The 22,374-nt window shown below is 36.0% G+C and overlaps 1 protein-coding gene across 3 annotated transcripts in view; it reads right to left on the bottom strand.

Moving 5' to 3' along the window:
* LOC114148216 (partitioning defective 3 homolog B-like) overlaps positions 1-22,374 on the bottom strand; it is a 210,161-nt gene that overhangs the window by 103,808 nt on the left and 83,979 nt on the right. For 2 of the 3 annotated variants that reach the window (XM_028023309.1, XM_028023310.1), the window contains exons 14-17: positions 17,629-17,782; positions 10,385-10,493; positions 9,795-9,913; positions 7,287-7,331 (exon numbers count right to left, since the gene is read on the bottom strand). In XM_028023309.1, coding sequence (XP_027879110.1) covers positions 7,287-7,331; positions 9,795-9,913; positions 10,385-10,493; positions 17,629-17,782 — 427 coding nt within the window. The remainder of the gene's footprint in view (positions 1-7,286; positions 7,332-9,794; positions 9,914-10,384; positions 10,494-17,628; positions 17,783-22,374) is intronic. The other variant, XM_028023311.1, reaches the window with a different exon arrangement.

The following is a 22,374-nucleotide window of genomic DNA, read 5'->3' as shown; positions in this document are numbered from 1 at the left end:
GACATGGCTGTTTACTTGAAATGATTTAGGTGTAAATATTTGACCGTTTGCATGTGTGTATCTGCTGTGTAATGATGTCGGATGTGGAGAAGAGTTCCTGAAGTGCTTTCAACTTCCAAACATAAATCAGGTTTGATGTTCCACATGCCCGCATTATAATTGTTGAAGCAACATAACGTTTTTAAAAGGTAAAGAGGCTACCAAAAAACGTTCCTTTAAATTAGAAATTCTGCTGATTTCAATGAGTTAGATTTCTAGAATCACCCACTTTTAGCTTTTAATCATTGTAGATAAAAGGAAAAAAATGGCCAGAGTAAATTTTTGCCAAAAAAGAACTTTTGAGATTCATTTCACATATTTTCAAGAAAAACACTTCTTCAAGAAGATTCTTCTTCTTGTCATACATTGAAAATAAAAGGACAAATTCCTAACTTTACAATTGAGTCATTTTGCTCAGATTTTGAGAGAGGACTTTAACCAGAAATAGCTACCTTCATTCTTAAACAAGGACCACTTGCTTTTATTGATTTTATTTATTTATATTTTCTCCAGAAAATAACTGATCACACTGACTGAATTCCAAACTGCTAATGTTTTAGAAATTCACCTTTTAATTAACGAGTCGACTGCAAAAAATCTACAGCATGTCATGGCTGTTGGGTGTATTGGTTTGCTATTATGCTACCACAGCTAAAAAAAAAACACAAAAAATACCATCTATAAATATAAAAAAACAGAAACACCGATTGATCTGGTTAGTGATGTCGGACTGCTATTATTTTGAACACAACTATGCCTGCCAGGTAATTAATCACGATCTCAAAGACCAGAAGAACTGTACATTTATTCTGAAGATATCGACTTCCCTCAAAATATTATCTGACAGTTAATTGAGGGAAACGAATGGCCTTTCTTCCTTTCAAACTTGATATAAAATAGGGTCCAGCACATGTCAGTGATCACTACATAAAACCCAAGAGAGATAAATGACTGTGCCAGCAAGAAACGACAGCACTGACCATCTTCTGATTACTTCTCACCTTTATTAGCTTACTGGGGGAGATGGATAAGGGTCAAAGGCCATTCAATATACAGAGGAGCTGCCAACCCTACGCAGAGAAACAGTAATACATCCGCATGTGATGAACACACAACAAATGCCATGGAAAGAGCACGCAGTCTGAGAATGCTTTCAGGATTGAACACCTGCATGCGCACAGGCCCATAATGTACAGGGGGTGAAATGAAAAACACAACTGCTTAGTTCAGCTGTTTGAATTCTTTATCTAATGTCGGCTGTGAGGAGCTAATGTGTGCCGGAATCGTGTAGTGTTTGATGACACAGGCGAACAAATTGAGCTGCACTCCCTGAGACAAATTAATCCATCAATCCGCATCAGTCCTAACAAGGTGGCTTTCAGGTTAAATCCAAAGCTAAGTCTGCGAGAGCCAGAGAGACCGGGAAACAATGGAAACCAAGACGACACCAGAAAAAAACAAAAAAAAAACAAACAGAGAAAGACGGAGATGCGGAAAGAAATAAAGGCACAATCGCAGAAAAGGAGGAAGAAGAAGTTGGACCAGGAGCAAATGCAGCTCTCCAAAGACACAAATCTGGCAGCGCCTCATCAGTGTGTGATGCTTTTCAAAGTCAAACATCCACTGGGGACGGATTCAGACAATAGGCTGCACAGCGTCCCTCAGCATCACATGGACCCCCTGACACATACACACAGAGAGATGTTGTCCGTCCTATAAGCTTCTCTGCCTGTTTGCCAGACGCTAAGCCTGAATGGCGTTGGCAAAGAAAAGAGGGAATGAGAGCGAGGCAGAGACAGATAGAGCTGTCAGAGGAAGGAAAAACTGAGAATACAGAGCACTACAACAGCAGCAGATGAACACTGCATCCATTTAATGCTGCTTTAAAGCATTATAAAAACTTGGCTAGCATCTACTCACAAGTACAGACACACATTTGAGCAAGTGGGACTGTGTGTTGGATGAGAAAACACACTTAAGTGCATTAAAGTAACAAGTGAGGCTATTTAAACATGTAAAAAAAAACTGGCCATCCTGGTCAGCAATTTGGCAGATTGCTAGACAATTTCAAAAGTAAATATTGTCCAATATTTTCAGAGTTTTCAGTTAAATTCTTGGGCCATTCACTCCTTGCAGTTAAACACAGGGGAACGTTTTTAAGATACCAAAAAAAAGAACCTTCTCCGTGAATGATGAACTATGCAGGTGTAGTTTTGTATTGGGAGGTGTAAACATTTTTTACTCCTTAAATATCATATTTTCTGTAAACCTTTAATTAGGAATAAAGAATATTTGTTTATAATTACAAAATCTAAAACCCAGTCACTCTTGGTAAATATTGGTGTTATAAAGGGATTGCATTCAAATATACTAATATAAACCTTACTAGAAATACTGATTAAATGTACTGAATGAAATTTTCACAAAACTGATTAGCAGGAAGTCCATGACCTTATTTATCAGTTCCACAGATGTAATAGGCAAGAAAACTTATAGGAAATAGAGAAAAATAAACAGACTTAAAAGTTAAGACCCAAAAAGAATAGAAAGTATATCTATTGCAGAAGCAGGAGAGAATAAGCTTTAGACAGTCACAACAAAATGTATTTAAGCATTAAAAAAGTGGATTTTGCATGATGAGTCCAAATCCCTTTAAGATTTGAACTGACTCTGAACAAATTATGCCCTGTACTATACTGTAAGAGAATTATCAATCTCTATAAAACCATCTGAAATTAATTGTTTATTAGTCTGAAAGCATGTCTGAAAATCATAAACAAAATGTTATCTGAACTATTTCCCAGGGTACTTTTTGTCTTGTTCACAGGGTTCAAGTTGTCTTCAATGAAACATGATGCTGGTTTAGAAATGAATTTATGAACAGGCAGAGAGAAAGTGCAGTTGTAAAGTTTGCAACACTTTTTGACATAGGTTAAATATGAAGAACATTTAGAAATTCAAACTTTAATCGTCTTAAGCAATGGAAAGAAAGGAATAACTGGAAACATGAATGGCTTTTCTACTCCAGTTTATTTTTCCACACTTACCCAGACTTGGAAAGTACAAAAAACAAATTAACAATTTTTCCAGCGAATTTAGGACCATGTATGAACCTTGTATTTGTGATTCTGCCAGATATTCATTCCTAACCATTTGGTCTAACAAGAACACATCTTTCACACACTGATTTGAAGGCGTACAAACACCAAGGGGTGCAGAATGTCTTACTCACTCAGAAAAAGAAACACAGCTGCATTTGTTTCACTTATGTCATCTTAGCAGGATTTGTGATGTTCTAGTTGAAAGGATTAAATACAGGGTTCCTGCACAATTTCCATTTCAAAATTACACACTTTTCTAGGCCGGAAGTTTCAGATATTTTAGGTTATTTTGAGACTTGATTTAACTATAATAGCTTATGACTGATGGGGATTTTTATCTCTGTGCTCTCAGCAATAAAAGCTGTATGGATGTGTCTGTGGATTTTCAGTAAGAACCCAAATTTTGTGAGTTTTCCTAAAATCGCACAAGAAAAAGTTACTAATCTGATTATCTTGCAATAAAAAGAGCTTGATAGTCTAAAATGTCATTATCTTGAAGTAGCATTCTTTTTTATTAATTTGTTGCATCAAATACAAATTACTGTCCAATTATATTGAGATGGAGATTTCAACCTTGGTTAAGTTGCTATAATAGTATATTTATAACATTGTCTCAAAATAAAATCTCAAGTGAAAAGAGTTGGATCATAGTCAATATTTTGATGTAAACTTACACCAACATGATGCAATCTTTACCTCTTTGTTTTGAATTCAGGTGCACAATCAGTAATTAGAATATCAACAAAAAGGTTTTATCTTTTTTTGCAATCAAACAAAAAAGGGGAAACTATTATGTTTTAATAATCTATTGTATGGAGAATGAAATATTCCAACCTTTTATTTGTGTTAAATTGATTTCATCCATGTACGATGGGAAAAAGACGGAATCAAACCCACAACTTTCAGATTGCGAGACAACAACTTTTCCCACTGAGCTACAGTCACCCACTCACCCAGCATATAGTTTGTCTGTTTTCTCTAGGACAGTCTTAGAGAGAAAACAACCAAAATGAATTTCAAAGAACTGAAAGAACCTCTTCTCTTTTTAGCCGTAAAATTATTTCATAAGTTTCCGTTTTCAAAGCCGATTTGATTTCTCTCTGCCGCCGCAAAGACATGAGGAATGACTGACCACAAAATCAGTTTATTTAGACTCCATTTCATTGTATCTAATTATATTTTATAAAAATCTACAAATGAAAGTTTCCAGACATTTGTTGAATCTGTTTGGTTTCTAAAAATGCAACTTTCTGAGTTCTCTTTTCCACAAATGCAGACACATTTTAAACAGTTCCCAGTTTCCACCTATCTGAATCTTAGCCTTTGGTAAATTATATTGTGAAATCTCCCAAAGTTCATATTTTCCACAAGATGATGAAGACTTTCCATTACCATCGTTAAACATAATGATTGTTACAGAATGCCCGGTGGTTTCTTGAGGTGTGGAAAGAGAAAACCATTGCTGGAAGTGAGAACAGCATTCCCAGAAGTCATTGTCTCACAATCGCATATTTTCCAGGATTCCACCCCATATTGCCGTCTTTTATCTGATTCCCGGAGCAGCCTGACAAGCACAGAGCTACTGGATGTGGTTGTCTCATAAACAATACAATTGTGCAAAAAATGTCAATGTAGGTCATTTTACCTTTTTCGCTGTGTAAGAGCAAGCTTTTGATGTTTTTGTTTCAAAGGTTTTTTTAGTGTTTGGGGTTTAGTATTAGTGTGATTTAAGCAATAAAATCCCCTTAACTAATATAACCTGTTTTAGTCCTAATTGATGGTGTATAGGAAGATTTCTCATTTACAGTGAGCATGCTATGATGGGTCAAAGGAAGATCTTTTCAACCCCACTGTTGAAAGAAACTTAATGAATTGGTTCTAATTATATTAAAAAATTGTCTGGGCTATAATATGAAACTGCTAAGAACAACTAGCCTTGACAACAACATGCGCTACCTGCAAGATTTTTGCCATGAGTCAAATTAATAATGAAAAAAATTATCCAAGAGCCATATGGCCACTTGCAGAAAGATTCATAAAGAACAAGAATTATAGACTTTTATGATCCACCCACTGCACACAACTCCACTCAGGAAGAAAAAGCAAATTAAAGATTATTATATTTTTGCTGCATAACATCTAACCAAGCAAATGAAACATTTAAGAGGTTTTAGTTAGGTTAGACCAAATTTTAAACAATGAACTACTAATTGTTGGTACCATTAAAACATATTCTGGTGTCTTGAGAAAGCAATAATGCCAACTCCTAACTGCGAGAAGAAAAAAATTATAGAAGTAAACGTTGGGGCGTCATGTAGCTCAGTGGTAGAGCAGGAGCAAAACATTCAGAGGCTACAGAAGCAGCAACAGTCCTGGGTTTGATTCCCGGTCACTGATCTTTTACTGCATGTCTGCCCTATTTCCTGTCCAGCTACTAATGAATAAAGGCCACTAGTGTCACAAAATCCTATAAATTTAAGAATGTCAGATGTTTTCCAGAAAAAAAGAATGGGAAGTGAGAAGAATCAGAGAAAAGAAATGTTTTTGTTCCTTTCTTATCCTTGGGACTTGGAAATGCTAAAATCAAATTTCATATATTTTGCAACTTTTCAGGAAGAACAGTTAATCTAGTAACTACGGTTTGATAATGTGATTTAATTTGCAACAGCAACCGAAACTGATCAGATCTGTTTATATTCAGTGGAAGAATTGTTTGAAAGGGATATATTTTCTCCCATCTATCAAAAATATACAAATGTTGGAAAAATGTACTGTAGTCCACAGCAAAGTAAAATAAAGCAAATTAAAATTAAGAAATCACTGGTTGCCTCAGGACAAAAATAAATAAATACATAAATAAATGTGGTCATGCTCCATAATTTAGTCACACGGTTTACTCTAATTACAAGCTGTCAGGGAGAAAAAAAAGTCATATTCTCCAGGTATCAGAATATAAAACACATCATTAATAGAAAGAGTTTCATTTTACACCATTTAACAGCCTAGAACACAGATGATAAAAACTAAGTTAAACACATTTTCTGCATGTTATGAAAGGCTAATGCAGAAAGGGTTCACATCTAAGCATTTTCTGTGCTGCTCAGTTTTGCATGATGTTCCTTTGTCTATATATCTAGCAGTTGCAAATAAGCCCAGCAAGCTCTGAAGCCAGGCAAGTAACTAAAATATAAGAAGAAAGAAACTTTTTTGCAGAGGAGAACAAAAAGTCTTATGTTTTATGGATTTTTGCAGTAATAAAATAAAACTCAGCTTGGCTTTTTTTTTCCCCTACATTTTCTTCTTTCATGCTCCTTACATTACCATGCCGGCAGCCTTACAGAAAGAGTATGGCCATAATAAAAGTGTGTACCACCATGTCTAAAACTGAGGCGTAGCTGAATGCGGGAAACAAGCTGATTGACAAGAAAAAAAGGTGGCATGCAGGAAGAGGGACCCATATTGAGTGCAGCGAAGAGTGCTCTTACATTCAAGTAGCTACAAATGAAACAGGAGAGACTTCAAGGCAAAGAGCAAAGTTTGAGATCAAACTTTTAAAAATATATACGTCTGTAGGCTCCTAAAGCAAGAGCTCTTGAAGAAGCATCAGCCATGTGTGCACCTGAGCTTTCCTTTGAGATGAGTGTGTCCTTCCATAATTCATCCATTTCAATACATAAAAGTGTCTGTCTCTGTCACAGAGAAATGGATTCTCTCTTTGTACAACAATTCTTCGATTTCATTTCCGTATGAATAACAGTTTGTGCCGCTCATGTAATTTGCTTTGTCTACAGCAGCAAGTAATTAACGGGGACAAAAGAGACCAGATGAAAAAGCAAATATGAATCTGTAGATCTGACATAAGCATTGGAAGGGACATTGATTTACGCTATCATATTGCAAATGACCAATCTTTCATCACTGCAGAGGATTTTTTGTCCAATTTACTAATTGGAAAATTACTTCATTACTTCATGAGACAAATGTGGACAAGCTTCACCTGTTGGACAGTTTGGGAGACTCTATTATACGTTGGTATACAGAAATTATTTACTAAACTGCTGCAAGGTATGTACGTATAATACATTATATTACAATATAATTCAGTTTTTCTTTTAGTTGCAGTTGAACTAAAATAAAATGTCTCACCAGAAGTGCTTCCATCCAGGGATCCAATGTTGCTCTCATCTGCCACTGAAAGAAAAAACACACACAGAAAACTGACATTAATATTAAGTTAATGCTGTGTTGATCGCAGTTTCTACATTTTATTTTTCTCTCTTGTTTATAGCATCTGTTACTCCTGCTTAGTTCATCATTCTCTACCTAACAATTATTCTTCATGTCTCATTTTACAAGATGGCCGACATGCTACCCTTCTTTCCTGTAATGTTAAGACGGCTTCACTGCTACTGAAACACTTTTCCGCCCTCCCTTCAGCCTCTGCATCATTTTTCATTCATTCTGCCTCCTCTCACTCGCTTTTAAGCTGCTGCCAACCATGTAACCCCCTATGACCTTTTTAACCTTTAACCTCTTGGTATCATTTTCAATGTTTTCATTTTTCTTCAGTCACTCTCCATCCGGCTCTGCGCTCCTGACATAGTCGCTGCTTTGATCATCATTCCTAAAGGTAATTACCCTCTAAGTCCATCACATTGTTGCTCCTCCCACCTTTCCGGCACTGACTGGTAGAACTAAACCAATACACACAACAATGACCACTATCTTTAAAAGTTTTATTGCGTTTGGCTGCAAAATAAAATTAAGACCAACAAAGACAATAAGCTGACCCATACAATAGAATCTAAAAGTGTTTTACAACATCTGAAACAGCATGAAATCTCTGTTAAACTGCGTCCTGGTAAATTAGTGTTGTTTAATTTGTCAGAGTGCAAAAAAATCACTTTGTGTTCATTATATTTCTTGCAATGTGCAATATTGCCTGATTATATTGGTAAAACGTTTATGGTGTCATTTAAAATCCCAGAAAAAGAAGGAAGGATCGTGTGGTCATTAATGTTGTTTTGGTGAAATAGACAAAAGTGCCTACTGATCATATGTCCATATCTCCTCTAATTACTGGTGAATGTAGCAAGTAATCATCTTCAATAAATGAATACTTAGGTCCAACTCAACCAACTTACTGTTTTTTTTTTTATTTTAGATATAGGCATAGCCAAAGCTGGTGAATTTGAATGATTACTTTAATTATAGCTCAGCGAGCTAAGCTTGCTGCTAATGAATTAAGTTTAAAATGTTCTGCACAGAATTAACTTTTAGACTCTTTAAGGCATTCAACTTGTACATCAAGAAAGAAATATTATTTAATTATGGTGGCATCTGTGTGCATCTGTGTAACCGATATTTTACAGTTCCGATAGTCAACTTTTTTAATTTGAAAAGACTGAAGTGCTAATGAGGCAAATCTTATCTGATTTGCATATGCTGATGAAAAGGCACTTGTGCATACAATGAGATATTTTCTGACTGAAGCTAAAGTTAACTGTGTTTAAGAGTCGAGAGGAGATTTTTATAGTTCATTTTGGAGTCATTTTAAGAAGATGCCTGTGTGCCTCTTATAGCCTCTTATATTTCTACATTGTCCAGAATTATCATTGCAATAATTTAAATAAACCCGTGAAAGTAAGGATGCTTTAATTGCAGCATCCTTACTTTGGTGATAAAGGATATGCAACATATTAGTCTTCACTTTACAAACAGCTTGGTTGAAAAGTGCTAAAAAAATACCTCCTTTCTTTACTTAATCTGACTAAATTTAGAGCTATGACTAGACATTAAACAGCTATACCAATTTACACCAAAACTGACTCATAGTAAATCTGCATCTAAATGTGTAAAACAACAAAAGAGGTTAAGCGAAGCCCTGAAAACGTATCATCAGCATGGTATTTGTGTAGAAATGAATGTTGGTGCAGTTCACATAAATTTCTCCCTCTCTTTTGTTCGAATCCACACGCATACACGCGCTCACATCTGGCAGCTGAGCGAAGTCGAGGAGGAGGACTGAGCAAAGTGACATTTGAAACAAAACACTTTTGTTGCACTGCTGCGACCGCTGTCATGTTGCGCTGATGTATGCAAAGGAATAGACGTTAAGTGTGCACATGCTCATTTCTGAGCTGACTTTTTAACAATAACTGAAATGTCACTCAGCACTTGCACGAGAACATCAGCAATCAGGGAGCAACAGGTGACAGAGATGTCAGCAAAAGCGTCATTACGGTGGTTTAAAGTAGCTGTTCTGACATTTGGTTCAGAAATAAAAGACCCATCCTGACATTTTCTTTTAATTTTACACCAAATATGAAAATTGAACTAGGAACGGAGAAAGAAATTAAAACATACAAATCCTATCAATTATCAAACCACTGACAGTGTTATCATCTTTCTGGTAGAGATTTTGACAATAATGTGAGTGTGTTAGTAATACAACAAACGCAAAAAAGCACAAAAAATTAGATAAGAAGTGGTCAATAGATTCAAAATGTGTGTATATTAGCCTGCATTGATGTCAGTCTGCATGCAGTTTGTGCTGCCAATGCAGCAGGCATGCATCGGCAGGAAAACTTTCCAAATGAGGATGAGATGCATGCGGCTATCATGCAGAACAGATAAACAAGAAAATCACCCCACCAGTGTGATGCTGGTTTTGAGTCGTACCCAGGTCCATGCTTTTAGAGGCTTTGATGTGCTGGAACTGGTTCTGGGTGGGAGACTGAGGCTGGGCCATGGGGGATGTCTTAGAGCTTTCACTGCAAAAGATGAATGAGAAGGTGGTTAGACAGCTATGTAAAAGATATATATATATAGATAGATAGCTGTTATGATTCAATAGCAATTAAGTATATGTCACCTATTGTTTTTATCCAATACTATCTTTTTCCACAGTTCATGATTGTAATATTTTTCCAAGTTGTTTTCCATTGGCATGATGCAGGTGCTTTGCAATATATTTTTTTGAATAAATAAAAACACAAGAAAAAAAATAAACTCTGAACTCAAATTCTGAAATGTAACATATTCCTGGTGACCTTAAATTCAACCAATCAAAAAATATGTTTGTCTTCAGATTGAATCAAGACATTAAATGTAATTTTCTTCCATGCAGAGAACAGGAAGCCGATAAAAAGTGATTAGTAAAGACAATAGTCCCCGCTTGGGTTTAATTATCAGACAGAGTTAAGCTTTTTGTATGAGAACTCTGGTAGAAAGTTCAAACACACCTTTCCTGTAAGAAGGAGGGCTGATTAGAGCTGCTGATCTCCACATCTTGCCCATACAGCACTCCCTCATCTTCCTCCTCGTCCATGTGAAAATAACTCCCATTGGTCACTGAAAAGCAGAAAACAAAATATGATAACCTGGATTAATACAATAAAGCCAACCAAAACAGATTTTTCCTACCTTTGGAATCAGATTACGCTGATGTTTATGATAATAAATTGTATTTCCACAGAGAGAATGTATGAAGCTGATGCTCTGCTGTGTCACAGCCGGGATAAATATTTATATCTTCACATTTAGCTGAAAGTGTATTTTTGGTGATTTGCTTTGAAAAAATGCACCCAAGGGAAGTGACTAGACAAGTCAAGGACATAAAAAAAAACTATAAAATGAATTATGAAATGTGGACTATTCAGCGAGAAAGAAAACAAACCCATTCCATGACATTTTGTTCCCTGGGTATCAAAATGATGTGACACAAACACCCCTTTCTCTTATGCACTGGTCACTGAGCAGGATGAACCACACATATTTATCTTGCCATTGTGCACATTAAGGCAGATAATGAGGGCGGTAAAATATCCCCCAAAAAACCTGCAGCAGAATGTGGCGTGCAGGGGTCACCAAGTCTCCACGACGGAAATTAGATGGTGCTACACGCCAGCTGGTTGTTTTGGAGGCATGTCAGAAAAACATCTTTCTTCCTTACAATAGAAATAAAATGTGTGGATTTTATTAAATGCTACAGGGACTTTAACTGCAGTTGTGTAATTTGGTCAGAGTCACTAAAATTATGTTTTTTAGCAACAAACTAAAATCCCTACCTGGTGTATTTCATACCAGGTACGTCTGGTGTAAAATACAGGACCTATGAAAAGTATTCACCCGAATGTTTTATCATTTGTATTGCTTTTACAAATCAATCATGAGCAACAAAATTTATCGTTTTTACTGTGCATTTCATAGAAAAGTAGCCAAGCTGTCGTTATTAATAATACGACAGCATCAACAACTATCTGGTCAAACAACAACTAACCTGGTGTTCCAACCAGATAGTATAATTTTCTTTTAACATTCTTTTAACGCTTCCTAATCTGACTGGGAGCTGCAAAACAGAGAGAAGGACATAAAAACTGAGAGAAATAGTTTTGTGACCTGATCTCTTCCTCACAATAAATGAATGAGGGGAGGTATTTTAAACTTTATGCAAATGGGTTTTTATTTTAAAGGCGACTGCAGTGTTTCTCTTTTTGGGTAGTATGTATTTGAACTGATGTCATCTCAACTTAAAAAAAAAGTGATGTACAGTTTTATATTTTGAAAATATGTTGACAGTTTATCATTATTACAATATAATTGTGTAAATTAGTAATATTTATAAGTTTGTAATATTTATTGGTTGTCTGTTCAAACTGTCATGAACACACAATTTACATGCCAATCAGATATTGAGTCTGTTGGTTGGAGTCTCACTGCAGGAGAAACACAAGCATAGCACGGATGATGGCGTCCAAGATGTCAAAGGTTAAAGTGAGTGTTTTAAGTAAAAATATTGCAATTTGGAATGGTGCGTGGCGAGACAAAAAGCTGGACCGCCATATACAGTAAAGAGGCCATCAGCTATCCAGGAATCATCTCCTGACCTCAGGAACTATTCTGCATGTCTTCCTCCCTTTTCTGTTGGTCATTTCATGTCTAAATCACTATGATTTAAGATAACTTGTGTCACAAAAAATCCTAAATAGACAAAGAAGAAAAAAAAGAACCTGTTTAGTTTCCCTCTTGCATTTATTAATTGAAGTCTGATGTAAAATGGTTCTGTTTGTGGAGGACACCCAGATGTTCACAGCTCGATATCAGACTTAAGAAGTGAAAGCCCTGTACATTTACATTTTTTTTAAATCACTGAGCTTGAAAAAGATATATTTTGGGGTTTCTTCTTCCCACAGTCTAAAAGCATGACTGTAAAGGCTCCAACATACTAAGGCGTACTTCCCTCTACTTTGTTCCACGCAGATTTGAATTGGACTCAATGCGCAAACGTAAATTTTTACGACATCATAAATGTTTATCCCTCATGTTGCCCTATGAGGAAATGAAATGCTGGCCCCCAATTTGGAGGGACTGTGAAAAGACAAGACAGTTGAAGATCCCACTTTTTGTATGCTCCAATTTTGTGAAATATTGTAAGAAGAGAGTACCAGTAATTGTGGTACCAATGAATTATTCTACCTGATTAAATCAAAAAAATCTAATTAAATGTTAGATATTAAGAAATATTTCACATGTGCAATTCTTCTGATGCAACAAAAAAATGAATTAGAATGTTTTACACATCTTCTCCAGGAAATATGTTTTTGAACACTAGAGAGATGGTCCACCAGTTACAGCTTCTGTTTTCATTTTTTTGTCTCTCAAATATCTGACCTAAACACCTACTTTAATCAATCCATCTGGCAACATCATAGCCTGTGCTGTACTTACGCTCCATACCCCATAAACACAACAAGAGCACTACTGTTGGGCTTAAAATCTATTTTCCCGCATTCTAGGCTCGGAGTGCTTCCAAAACGTCGGCAACCTGGAGCTCAATACTGCGTCTGAAAGCCTCCTAAGTGGGGCTACTGCTGCTCAATAGAACATGAGTGAAAGGTGGGTGAAAATAGACTTGCAGCACAGCGGAAAGGTGCTAGTTTGAGTCCATTGTTCCAAAAAGACTTACATGAGATGGAGTTTAAGGAAGGCTGAAAAAAACTTCCATTATGGATCTAATGGAAGACATAAACACAGCCGAGTCGGAAGGTTATCGGTTATCCTCATCGTAATTTATGCGTAAACCTCTAGCTGCTTCCATCATTTGGGGAAACAGGGTTTTTTGAGCCACATTTGAAGCTTATGGCCTATAAGACTTTAAATTGCCTACACTTTGTACTGTTTTGAGCACTGTTTGTAAAATCTGCCAGTACTTAGTTCTTAGAAAAGTTAAGCGACGAAAGTAAAAAAAAAAAAACGATGTACAGATGAGCAAAGCTAAGTAAAAGAAAAAAGGAGAGATGATGAAAAGGCAGCTGAAGATGGAGCAGATGTTTCACACTGATATGGCTTTGTCTAGGCTTATGACAACTTGATACACAGACACAAAATCCTCTTCAGTGCCATTTACATACAGTCATCACTTCTCAGAGTGCATTGCTGCTGCACAACACAAGCTAGAATTACTGCACATCACTTCGCTGAATGCCCTTTATCTGCTTGCATCTGCACACGTGCGTCTGAAAGCAGAGACGTTTGGAACTGCAGGGGAAGACAGGCATGTCTGAAGATATCACGCCGCCTTCATCTCCATCCCTTCCTCCCTCTTTCCACACTAATCACCTGCTTTATTTTTCTCCAGCTCCTTTTCTTGCAATCTGATATTTTGGCTGCCATTTATCTCTCTGCTCAGATCTCCCATAAATCATTTTATCTCCCTCTCAGTTTTCAGCTTTTTATTCCCCCCCCCTGAACTCCCTTCCTTCTCCTCTTCACTGCTAGCACCTTAATCAGCCAAACTGTCAAAAACACATTTTTTATTTCACCTCACACGCGCAGAAATCTGTTTTCACTGACTCCTGCTATTTGAAGAGAAAAGGCATTTGTTGTGGATGATAGATCAATAGCAGTTTTCCCCAACAGCAGATAGACAAATTGTCTTATTCTACACTCAACTATTCCTTTCTGTCAGCTGTGTTTGTCTGCAGCTAGTCTGTTTTACAAACCATGAAAAAACAATGTGGCTTTTTTGGATTTTAATGTGAGGTTGTGCTGGTCACCAGCGGATTTAGTTTAGCTTGAACAAACATGTACAAATGTCTGCTTTTATCCATAATCCGGTTTGAACTTCACAGGGGGTTAAGTGTATACACTTGTGTTAAAATGCCAGGTTTTTACGATGAACAGTCATTTCAAAGACCTTCTCCACAAACAATGAAATAAATCACACCCAATTCCACTGAAAAACAAATATACCTGTTGGAAACAGTCATCTTATCTTCATTTTTTGTACATATTTTTAGGGGATTTTTCAGGCTAAAGAAAAAAAGTCTTCATCTTCAGATATCTTAAGGTTTTAGTCCAAAATTGACTTGTATTTGGGACTGTTCATGACTGCTCACATTGATGAAAGCCCCAGACACATCTGAAGGAAAGTAACCTTATATTATAAGTTTGATTCTATTAGACCATAACACAACCTCTAACAGTCATTAGCACATTTTAACAAGGCATAGATGGGTTTTTTTGTTTGTTTTTTATTTTGCAAGTAAAGACCAGTGTTTTGAAATACTACTCCATAGTCCAAACTAATTAAAAATACAGTTGTTATTTTGTGTGTGTAAATCTACATGTTGTTTTGTTGCTGGTATACCTGAATTTCCCACTGAGACAATATTTCATGTTATTACTATGTATTTCTATTCTAATGTAAGTTACATGATTTAACAGCCAAATTACAAAAACTGAGAGCAACAGTTGAACGTATTCTAGCTTATACCTCTCTAATGGAAAACAATAAAACAGAAAAACAACAAGGGGAAAAAAGTTAAAGCAAAGTATCCTAGTAACAGATATAATAAAATGCAGTCAAGGAGATAAATAATTATTGAAATCTACAGCATAAATACATAAATAACACATGTGCATAAATACATATGTAGTGATTCTTTATTCTCAATTTATTCTTGTAAATAGGCAGACATTAAGGGAAAAAATAACAAAATATAATTCTAATTTGGGCCTTATTGCCAAATGAAATGAATTCAGAGTATGAAACAGTTCATTAGCAGAGTAAAACACTGGCAGGCACAAACACACACTAATGCACAAAGATAAACAACCAAGCAAGCAAAATAACTCAGAGAGCCTAAGATATGTGTCTACTGTACACAAACACAGGCTTAGAAATGCAAACACACACCACCATATTCATCCAAATGACACTATAGCTGAGGTGAGTTTGAACAGCGAAGTGTATTCAAGGTCAGAGCTGTTTGCCGGATTCAGTGTAAACACACAGACAAATAAAACCAACACTGTCTGATACTGGCCAAAAAATCCCTGAACCAACACACCCACATGCACACCCCCACACACAACGGAGACTAACACGACTCAAAACAAGCAGAGATATCATGCAGGACCAAAAAGGCACACTTTCATACAAACAAGCAGAGAGAACAATGACGAGCGCACAAGCAATGGAACAATAATTTACATTTATATCCTAAAGACTTACCACAACAGCACTTAATAAACCCTAACCAACTGTTCTGAAAAAAAAAAAAAGCCAACACGTCTAACATTGTGGGAATCTGTTCTGTTAACTTACTCTGGCAAACAAATGTATATCCACCAAAACATGAAAAATACAGGAACACACAAAGATACAATTACACATGATTATTACACACAAAACACAGGCAAAGAAGCAGCTATAGTGTGAGAATATGACAGAAAGAACATTGAGCAGTTAAAAAATTTACTTTACAATGTAACTAACTGTTCATCAGATTTGTCTACAGCCACTGGAAAAATAAAGAATTGAGACATTTTTTCTGACATTTTTTCTATGAATTATTAGAAAAAGTCAGAGTTCAGATTATAATCTCAAAATTCTGAGAAAAAAATACTGAAAAGAATCTGAAGTCTGAGATTAAAGTCTGAACTCTGAGTTATGAGACTTGTTCTCAAAATTCAGAGAACTCTAATCTGACTTTTTTCTCATTCTGAAAATAAAGCAAAAAAAAAGAGTAATATGTAAACAAAAAGAAAGCCTGGAATGTAAAATGAATGAAAGAGTAACAGAAGTCATTCCTTTATTTTTTAGCAACTGTTTTTTTATTTTACAGTGCTAATGTTGCACATTTTTGATTTACTTAACTTCTTCAATATAGTGGGAAAAGCTTCAAAACAACCAAATTATTTTCAGTAACAAAAAAAATTAAAACATTTTCAGAAAGTAAAACTGCTTGAAAATCTAAATTATGAGACCAGACCTACTTGGAATGGCTGTTGTTAAACAAAACTCCATGTTATTTTGTCATTTTTAACAAGCACATGGCTTCAGCCGAAATTCCAGTTGTTTTTCGCAAACTCCAGACATTTACGTTAATCTTGGCTAGACAAAAAAGCTTTCTTTTCCTGCCATCCCTCTAAAATCAACCACTTGGCTTGCAGATGGTATCTAATAGTTGCTTTGGAAACCCTGTGGTAACCCCATTATTCGACTCTTTGCTTACATTTTCTGACTTAGAAGAAAACTTTTCCTCCGTCACTATATCCCCGCCCCACCATGTGGTGGCAAGATAAACTCAGGTCTTCATAATTTCTACACTGTGGGTTGTGATGATTGAATGAATTATGTTTATGTGCACTAGGTGGCGAGCACGAGTTTATGTGAATGCATAAATGTAAAGAATAGGATGACAGAAGGAGAGAGTCTTTTGTGACACACCTGTGAGAGACCTATTTGAGCAGATCCATGAAAAAATACTTTAATAAAAGTGTTTGATCAATACACGACGCCTGGTCATTATCAAACACGAATATAACATGGGTATGCATCTGAAACAGACAATTAGTTAAATTTACACAGGGCTTCTCCAGTGGCTTTAAATGTAGAAGAGTAGAAGTAGAATCATTTAGGTATGTGTACAGTTATATTTCTCCCACAGACGCTGATGACTTTATTACGGGAGAACAATGCTCAGTGTAGATTACTGTAATTAAACCTGTGGTGAGGCTATAATTACTAAACAAAAACCAGCTGATGTGTTTTCATTTTGGAATTAATGCTGCCTTCAAATGCAATTTAGGAAGCTGACTTTAGCCCAAAAGGTTTTGGAAGGAGAGAAGAATAAAAACCCATCAAATTACATAAAGAACTGATTCTGATACCAAAAAGTAATGTAGGCATTTTAAAGGACGCTTTGTAAGAATGGACAGCATAATAAATATCAACATAAGGTTATGCCTACATTTGGTTGTGTGATTTCTCTCAAGTGTCTGAAATAACTTAATTTCCTAAAGTTCTTTTATGGTTTATTTACAGTTTGTCTTTCTCACATATTGAAAAGGTTTTTGTTACATTGCATGAATTCAGTCCTTTATCTGTACTAAATGTAGATAAAAATGCATTAACTTCAAGCTAGTTTATAAGTGGGTTGAGTGGAAGAGAAAGAACAGATATGAAAAAAGCTACACTCACCACTGGAGGAATAGATGGGGTTGGATGCCTGTGTGGGGTGGACAGAGTCTGGGGCTTGACTGACGAAGCCTGTCTGACCTTTGAATGGGCTGATAAGTCCTGGTATGCCAGACAAACTGTCAAAGGAGCGATTGGGTGACACCTCATATTGATCCTAAAAGGAAACATAACAAATATTACTCAGCATTTCCACAACAGCATTTATATGCACAGACACAGACAATGTACACAGATAACTACAGAGGATTGCTAATAAAAATCGGGGCATGTTTTTCCCCCTAATAAAATAAATGTTAAAAAATTAAGCTTATTTAATATTGTTCAAAGAAATAATAAGTGTATAGTATATGAGTATTGTTTAAATTGTCTGTTAAATTCATGTTGTGTGAAAAAAAACTCAAGGTAACTATTTTCAGAATCAGTGATATTAAAGATAAAGCCAGGTATAAATAAGCTATTTAAAAGAAATAATTTTCTGTGGCATGTCTGCACTTAATTCAGGCTGCAAGAGAGCGAGAGAGAGCAAGACTTTCATCAAATGTCATGCAGGCTGAACATGTCACTGCAAAGCTGGTGGTTGAATTTAAGAAATTTCAAACTTATGGCTAAGCTCCAGAGAGAAATGTTTAAGTAATGTTCGCTATGCATGCTAATTTCTAAAATAAGATACTAAAGCAAGTTTAGAAGTCAGTAATCATTTTGTCTGTCTTAATATAATATAATAGTAAAACCATTATTGTTTCTCTCACACAGTCATGTAATGTCATCTCTGTCACAATTAAAGACAGCTCAAGGCAGAAAGACTAAAAAAATTACAGGCTGTATGTCTTGTATGTCTTTAGTTCTTAAAAAGAAATCAGAATAATCTAAAGTCCATATCCGCAGGGTAAAGTCTGGAGTTTGAAAATAGGCCACAAAATTCTGATTGTTGCATCTTTAACTAGATGAATAGAAAAAAGCTTCTTTTAGTTGTCTGTCTCAGCAGGATTGGGAAACTTTAAAAGTAGCCAGAGGACAGTGGAGGACTCTTTTCCCACGCCCCGTTGAGTTGTAAGGATCTTCAGAAGTGCTTCACTTTTCAATGTTTGTGTGGCACTAACCATCACACCGACACCTTTCTCCTGCTTGGAGAGCCCTCTGAGGGCCCCTCTAATGCTCAAACAAAGAATGGATTACACTCTTGGTGTGTTTTTTTTTTTCCTGACAATTTCTTTGGGGAATTAATTTGCATTTATTTGTCTTCTGTGTGTGTAGAAAAAAACTGATGTTCATTCTCATTAATATGCATCCATCTGTGTGTCATTTTGAATTTGTAAAACAATGTGGTTGTGTTCCTCCGTGTTGGATGAGCTCTCATCTCAAACAACAAAGAAGACATAGCAGTGTATGTGTGTGTGTGTAATAAATCCTCCTTGTCATCCCACTCTTGACCTCGCACTGAACACTAGTGGCTAGCGCTTGAGCAGCCCCTCCAAGACGCATCATTCTTCAGTTTGGTAGACATCCCGTTGGCCCCCTCCCCAGTTCTCCCATTAACCTGTGATACGGTGCAATCAGATTTCTCTCAAGAGATAAATGGTCTCACAGCAACCACAAGAAGTCTATAATTTATTAGAACACTGGGTTAAAAAAAAAAACAGTCAAAGTTTTAGCAAACATTCCTGGATTACAACAGATTTTTATTATTATTATTGTGTTTCATGAACCCATGAATGTGACTGAGGAAGTGGCAGCAAATTAGCTTACTTCACAGATTTATGCAATTATTGTACTTTCCAAGTTTCTTTTAAATAACGATGCTGACTTGGCCTTAAGCATCCAAACAACCTCATACAAGAAATAATGAATGAATTGAAAGTAATTAGGAGAATTACACTTCAAAACAGGCTAGAATCTAAAATAATGGACCTAATCATAAAAGGTTAGGTAATGCAATATATTTCAAAGGTATCCACATAGTTCTAGTAAGAAAATTAAATGTCTAGTGATTTATTTAATTTGCTCTTAAGAGAGAAATTCTAATGCAACAAACAGCATCTAGAGATTTTCTGTAATCTACTTATACATTTATTCAATTCAGCCAAACAGGCTCAAAGATACCTATATACATACGGACAGGTTATATAGTTGTGTCACCATTTTTTCTTACCGAAGTCTGGAAGAAAACTCCAAATTGCCACTGAAAAGAAATTGATTGAGGCTCATGGCTGCCATGAACTGGAAACTATGGGAACACCAGCATCACTGTTCACAATAAAGCCACTTTTACATTCCCATCTTTGGAGAGAATGTAACATCTGTGATACAGCTACACATATGGACATGTCACAGTTAACCATAGACATATCTTAAAGTCAGGTGAGATAAAAACTAAGCAATATTACCACAAAGATGCATATGGTGCCAGCAGCATTGTGCTGTTTTGCTGCGGTACTGGTGCATTACACTGAGTGGACAAAGCACATCCAAGTTTTTATCTTCTTAATCTCAAAAAGGCTAATAGATGACTGGAACATGAACCCAACAGAGTGCTTCTACAAGACAGTCATCCCAAATGACACATTAAAACTTGATTTGGAAGGGATAATGCCAGATTACTTTTAATATTCTGGAAAGTCCATTCCAAAATCCCCAACAGAATGCTGTTGAAAAAGCCTTAACTGTGCAAAGTTAGATTCATTTCAAGAAACAAACTGAAATAAATGAGAACTACCATTCCTGATAAGAAGCAGAGTCAAATACCCAGCCAGAGATACAAGGAAAGCTTGTTGACAACTGAAAAGTGTAATCAAGTTTAAGCCTGTCACAATAAGAAATAAATCAATTAATCGTAAATCAATTAATCGTATTAATCAATAATTTCCATTTGCATGATTGTTTGTTTACCTCGTGTCTCTCTCTCTCTCTTTCAACTAAAGACCGGATGACAGAAGTCTGGTGAAGTGATCTCAAATATCCAAGTTTGTGAAGGACATTTTATTTGTTGTTTCGGGTATTTTGTTAATCTATTTTGGATATTTGAAATGTTTTCCAATTCCAGAAAATTAAAGTTTGTTAGAAATTAAAGTTCATTGATCTTTGAGAGGGTGTATTTGAATAATTATGCCATTTTCATTATAAAACTTGAAAATGGTCTCAAAACAACATTACCGTTTATCACAATAACTCCTGGAACAATTTATCATCCAGCAAAATATATTATCATGACAGGCCTGTTGAAGTTGCAACTTGCTAAGAAAATTTCACCAATTATTAATAATGGGGGTGTAGGAACATATCTGAATTTAGAATATATGGACATCAGTTTATAACATTAAGCTGAAACACACTTGAACGTGACAAAGAAATCTGTAAGGAGTAAATTTTTTCACAGCACTGTAAAAAGATGGAAAGGGATCATTTTTCCCTTTGCTACTTTACTATGGTACCTGTTAGGTAGCAAAACTCTGTACATTTAAATTGTATCAATAGTAGACAGAGCTAACTCTGTCTGTTAATTCTAATTGCGTATTTGGTGAGAATGCAAACTCTGCATTTAGTATTTTTCCAGGCAGTCCTGCGAGGGCCTATTCACCTGGCTGAATATGAGCAGGAGGCTTGTGCAAACAGACTCTGTGGCCTTGTAAAAAGGCATCAACTGAAAAGAAGATGAGATTAAAAGCTTTTTTTTTCTTTCGACTCACAAAGAGACACATCCGAGTCAAGAACACTTGTATAACGAAGAACTCAGAGACGAAATTTGAAAGGCTGACGTGTAAATGCTCCTTTTGCTGCTGATTCTGGTAGCAGCAGAAAGCAGAGCAGAGACTGGAGTCAAGAATCAGAAGAATGGATAGCAAGGCTGAAAGGCTTGTGCAGAAATGGCGTATTAAACTAAATTTTATTTTCTTAGAGCCCGCCAAGGAAAAGAAAAGACCACATGTCGAATCTCCTGATCCTTTGCACATATGTTGACATTGCAACTACAAACTTCAGCAACATTTAACATGAAACATTTATTGGAACTTTATATGATAGAACGACACAATTAAGTGCATAATTGTGATGTGCAAACTGAATTACACATGGTTAAAAATGTTTTACAACTAAAATCTGAAAAGGGTGACATGCATTTGTGTCTAACCAGCTCGCCTTCAGAAGTGCCTGGAACAGCTGACCTGACTGTAATTAGGTCTCTGTAAAAAAAAAACAGCTGTTCTGTAAAGGCACAAAACAGCATCCTGGAAACCAAGGAGCACACCACACAGTCCAATCTGCATGAGCGTAAGCATCAACTTACAGATAGACTTGCAGTAAACACTAAGGTTTTTTTATTTTAAAAAAAATTAAAAATTTTCAGATAAAAAAAGATGGTAATAGAAACTACAAAGTCCTCGTCTCACTTTTTGATCGGTTAAAAAGTAGCATTGTGTGGATAACGCCCGTCAGCTACAGAGCATCAGTCTGTTCAGGAACAACCTGCCCCTTGAAATCTGTTCTGCAGAGACAGTACAGTCTTTTAAATCCTGCTTGAAAACTTTCTATTTTCCACATTTCCTTGTTATTCTAGTTCTGCTGGATTCTAATCAAAGCCTGCATGGTGGTGCAGTTGCTATCACTGTTGTCTTGTGCTAGTTTTATCGTAGAGTTTCATGGTCTTCCCATGTTATTGCAAAAAAAGGAAAAACAGGTCTTTTTTGGGGCCTTTTTTCAATCACTTTTAGCTAATTGTTTTTAAAGTAAATTATAAAGCATCTTAACCAATGT

Source organism: Xiphophorus couchianus, chromosome 7, assembly GCF_001444195.1.
Source record: "Xiphophorus couchianus chromosome 7, X_couchianus-1.0, whole genome shotgun sequence".
NCBI lineage: Eukaryota > Metazoa > Chordata > Actinopteri > Cyprinodontiformes > Poeciliidae > Xiphophorus > Xiphophorus couchianus.
This window is presented reverse-complemented; position numbering and strand designations above follow the sequence as displayed.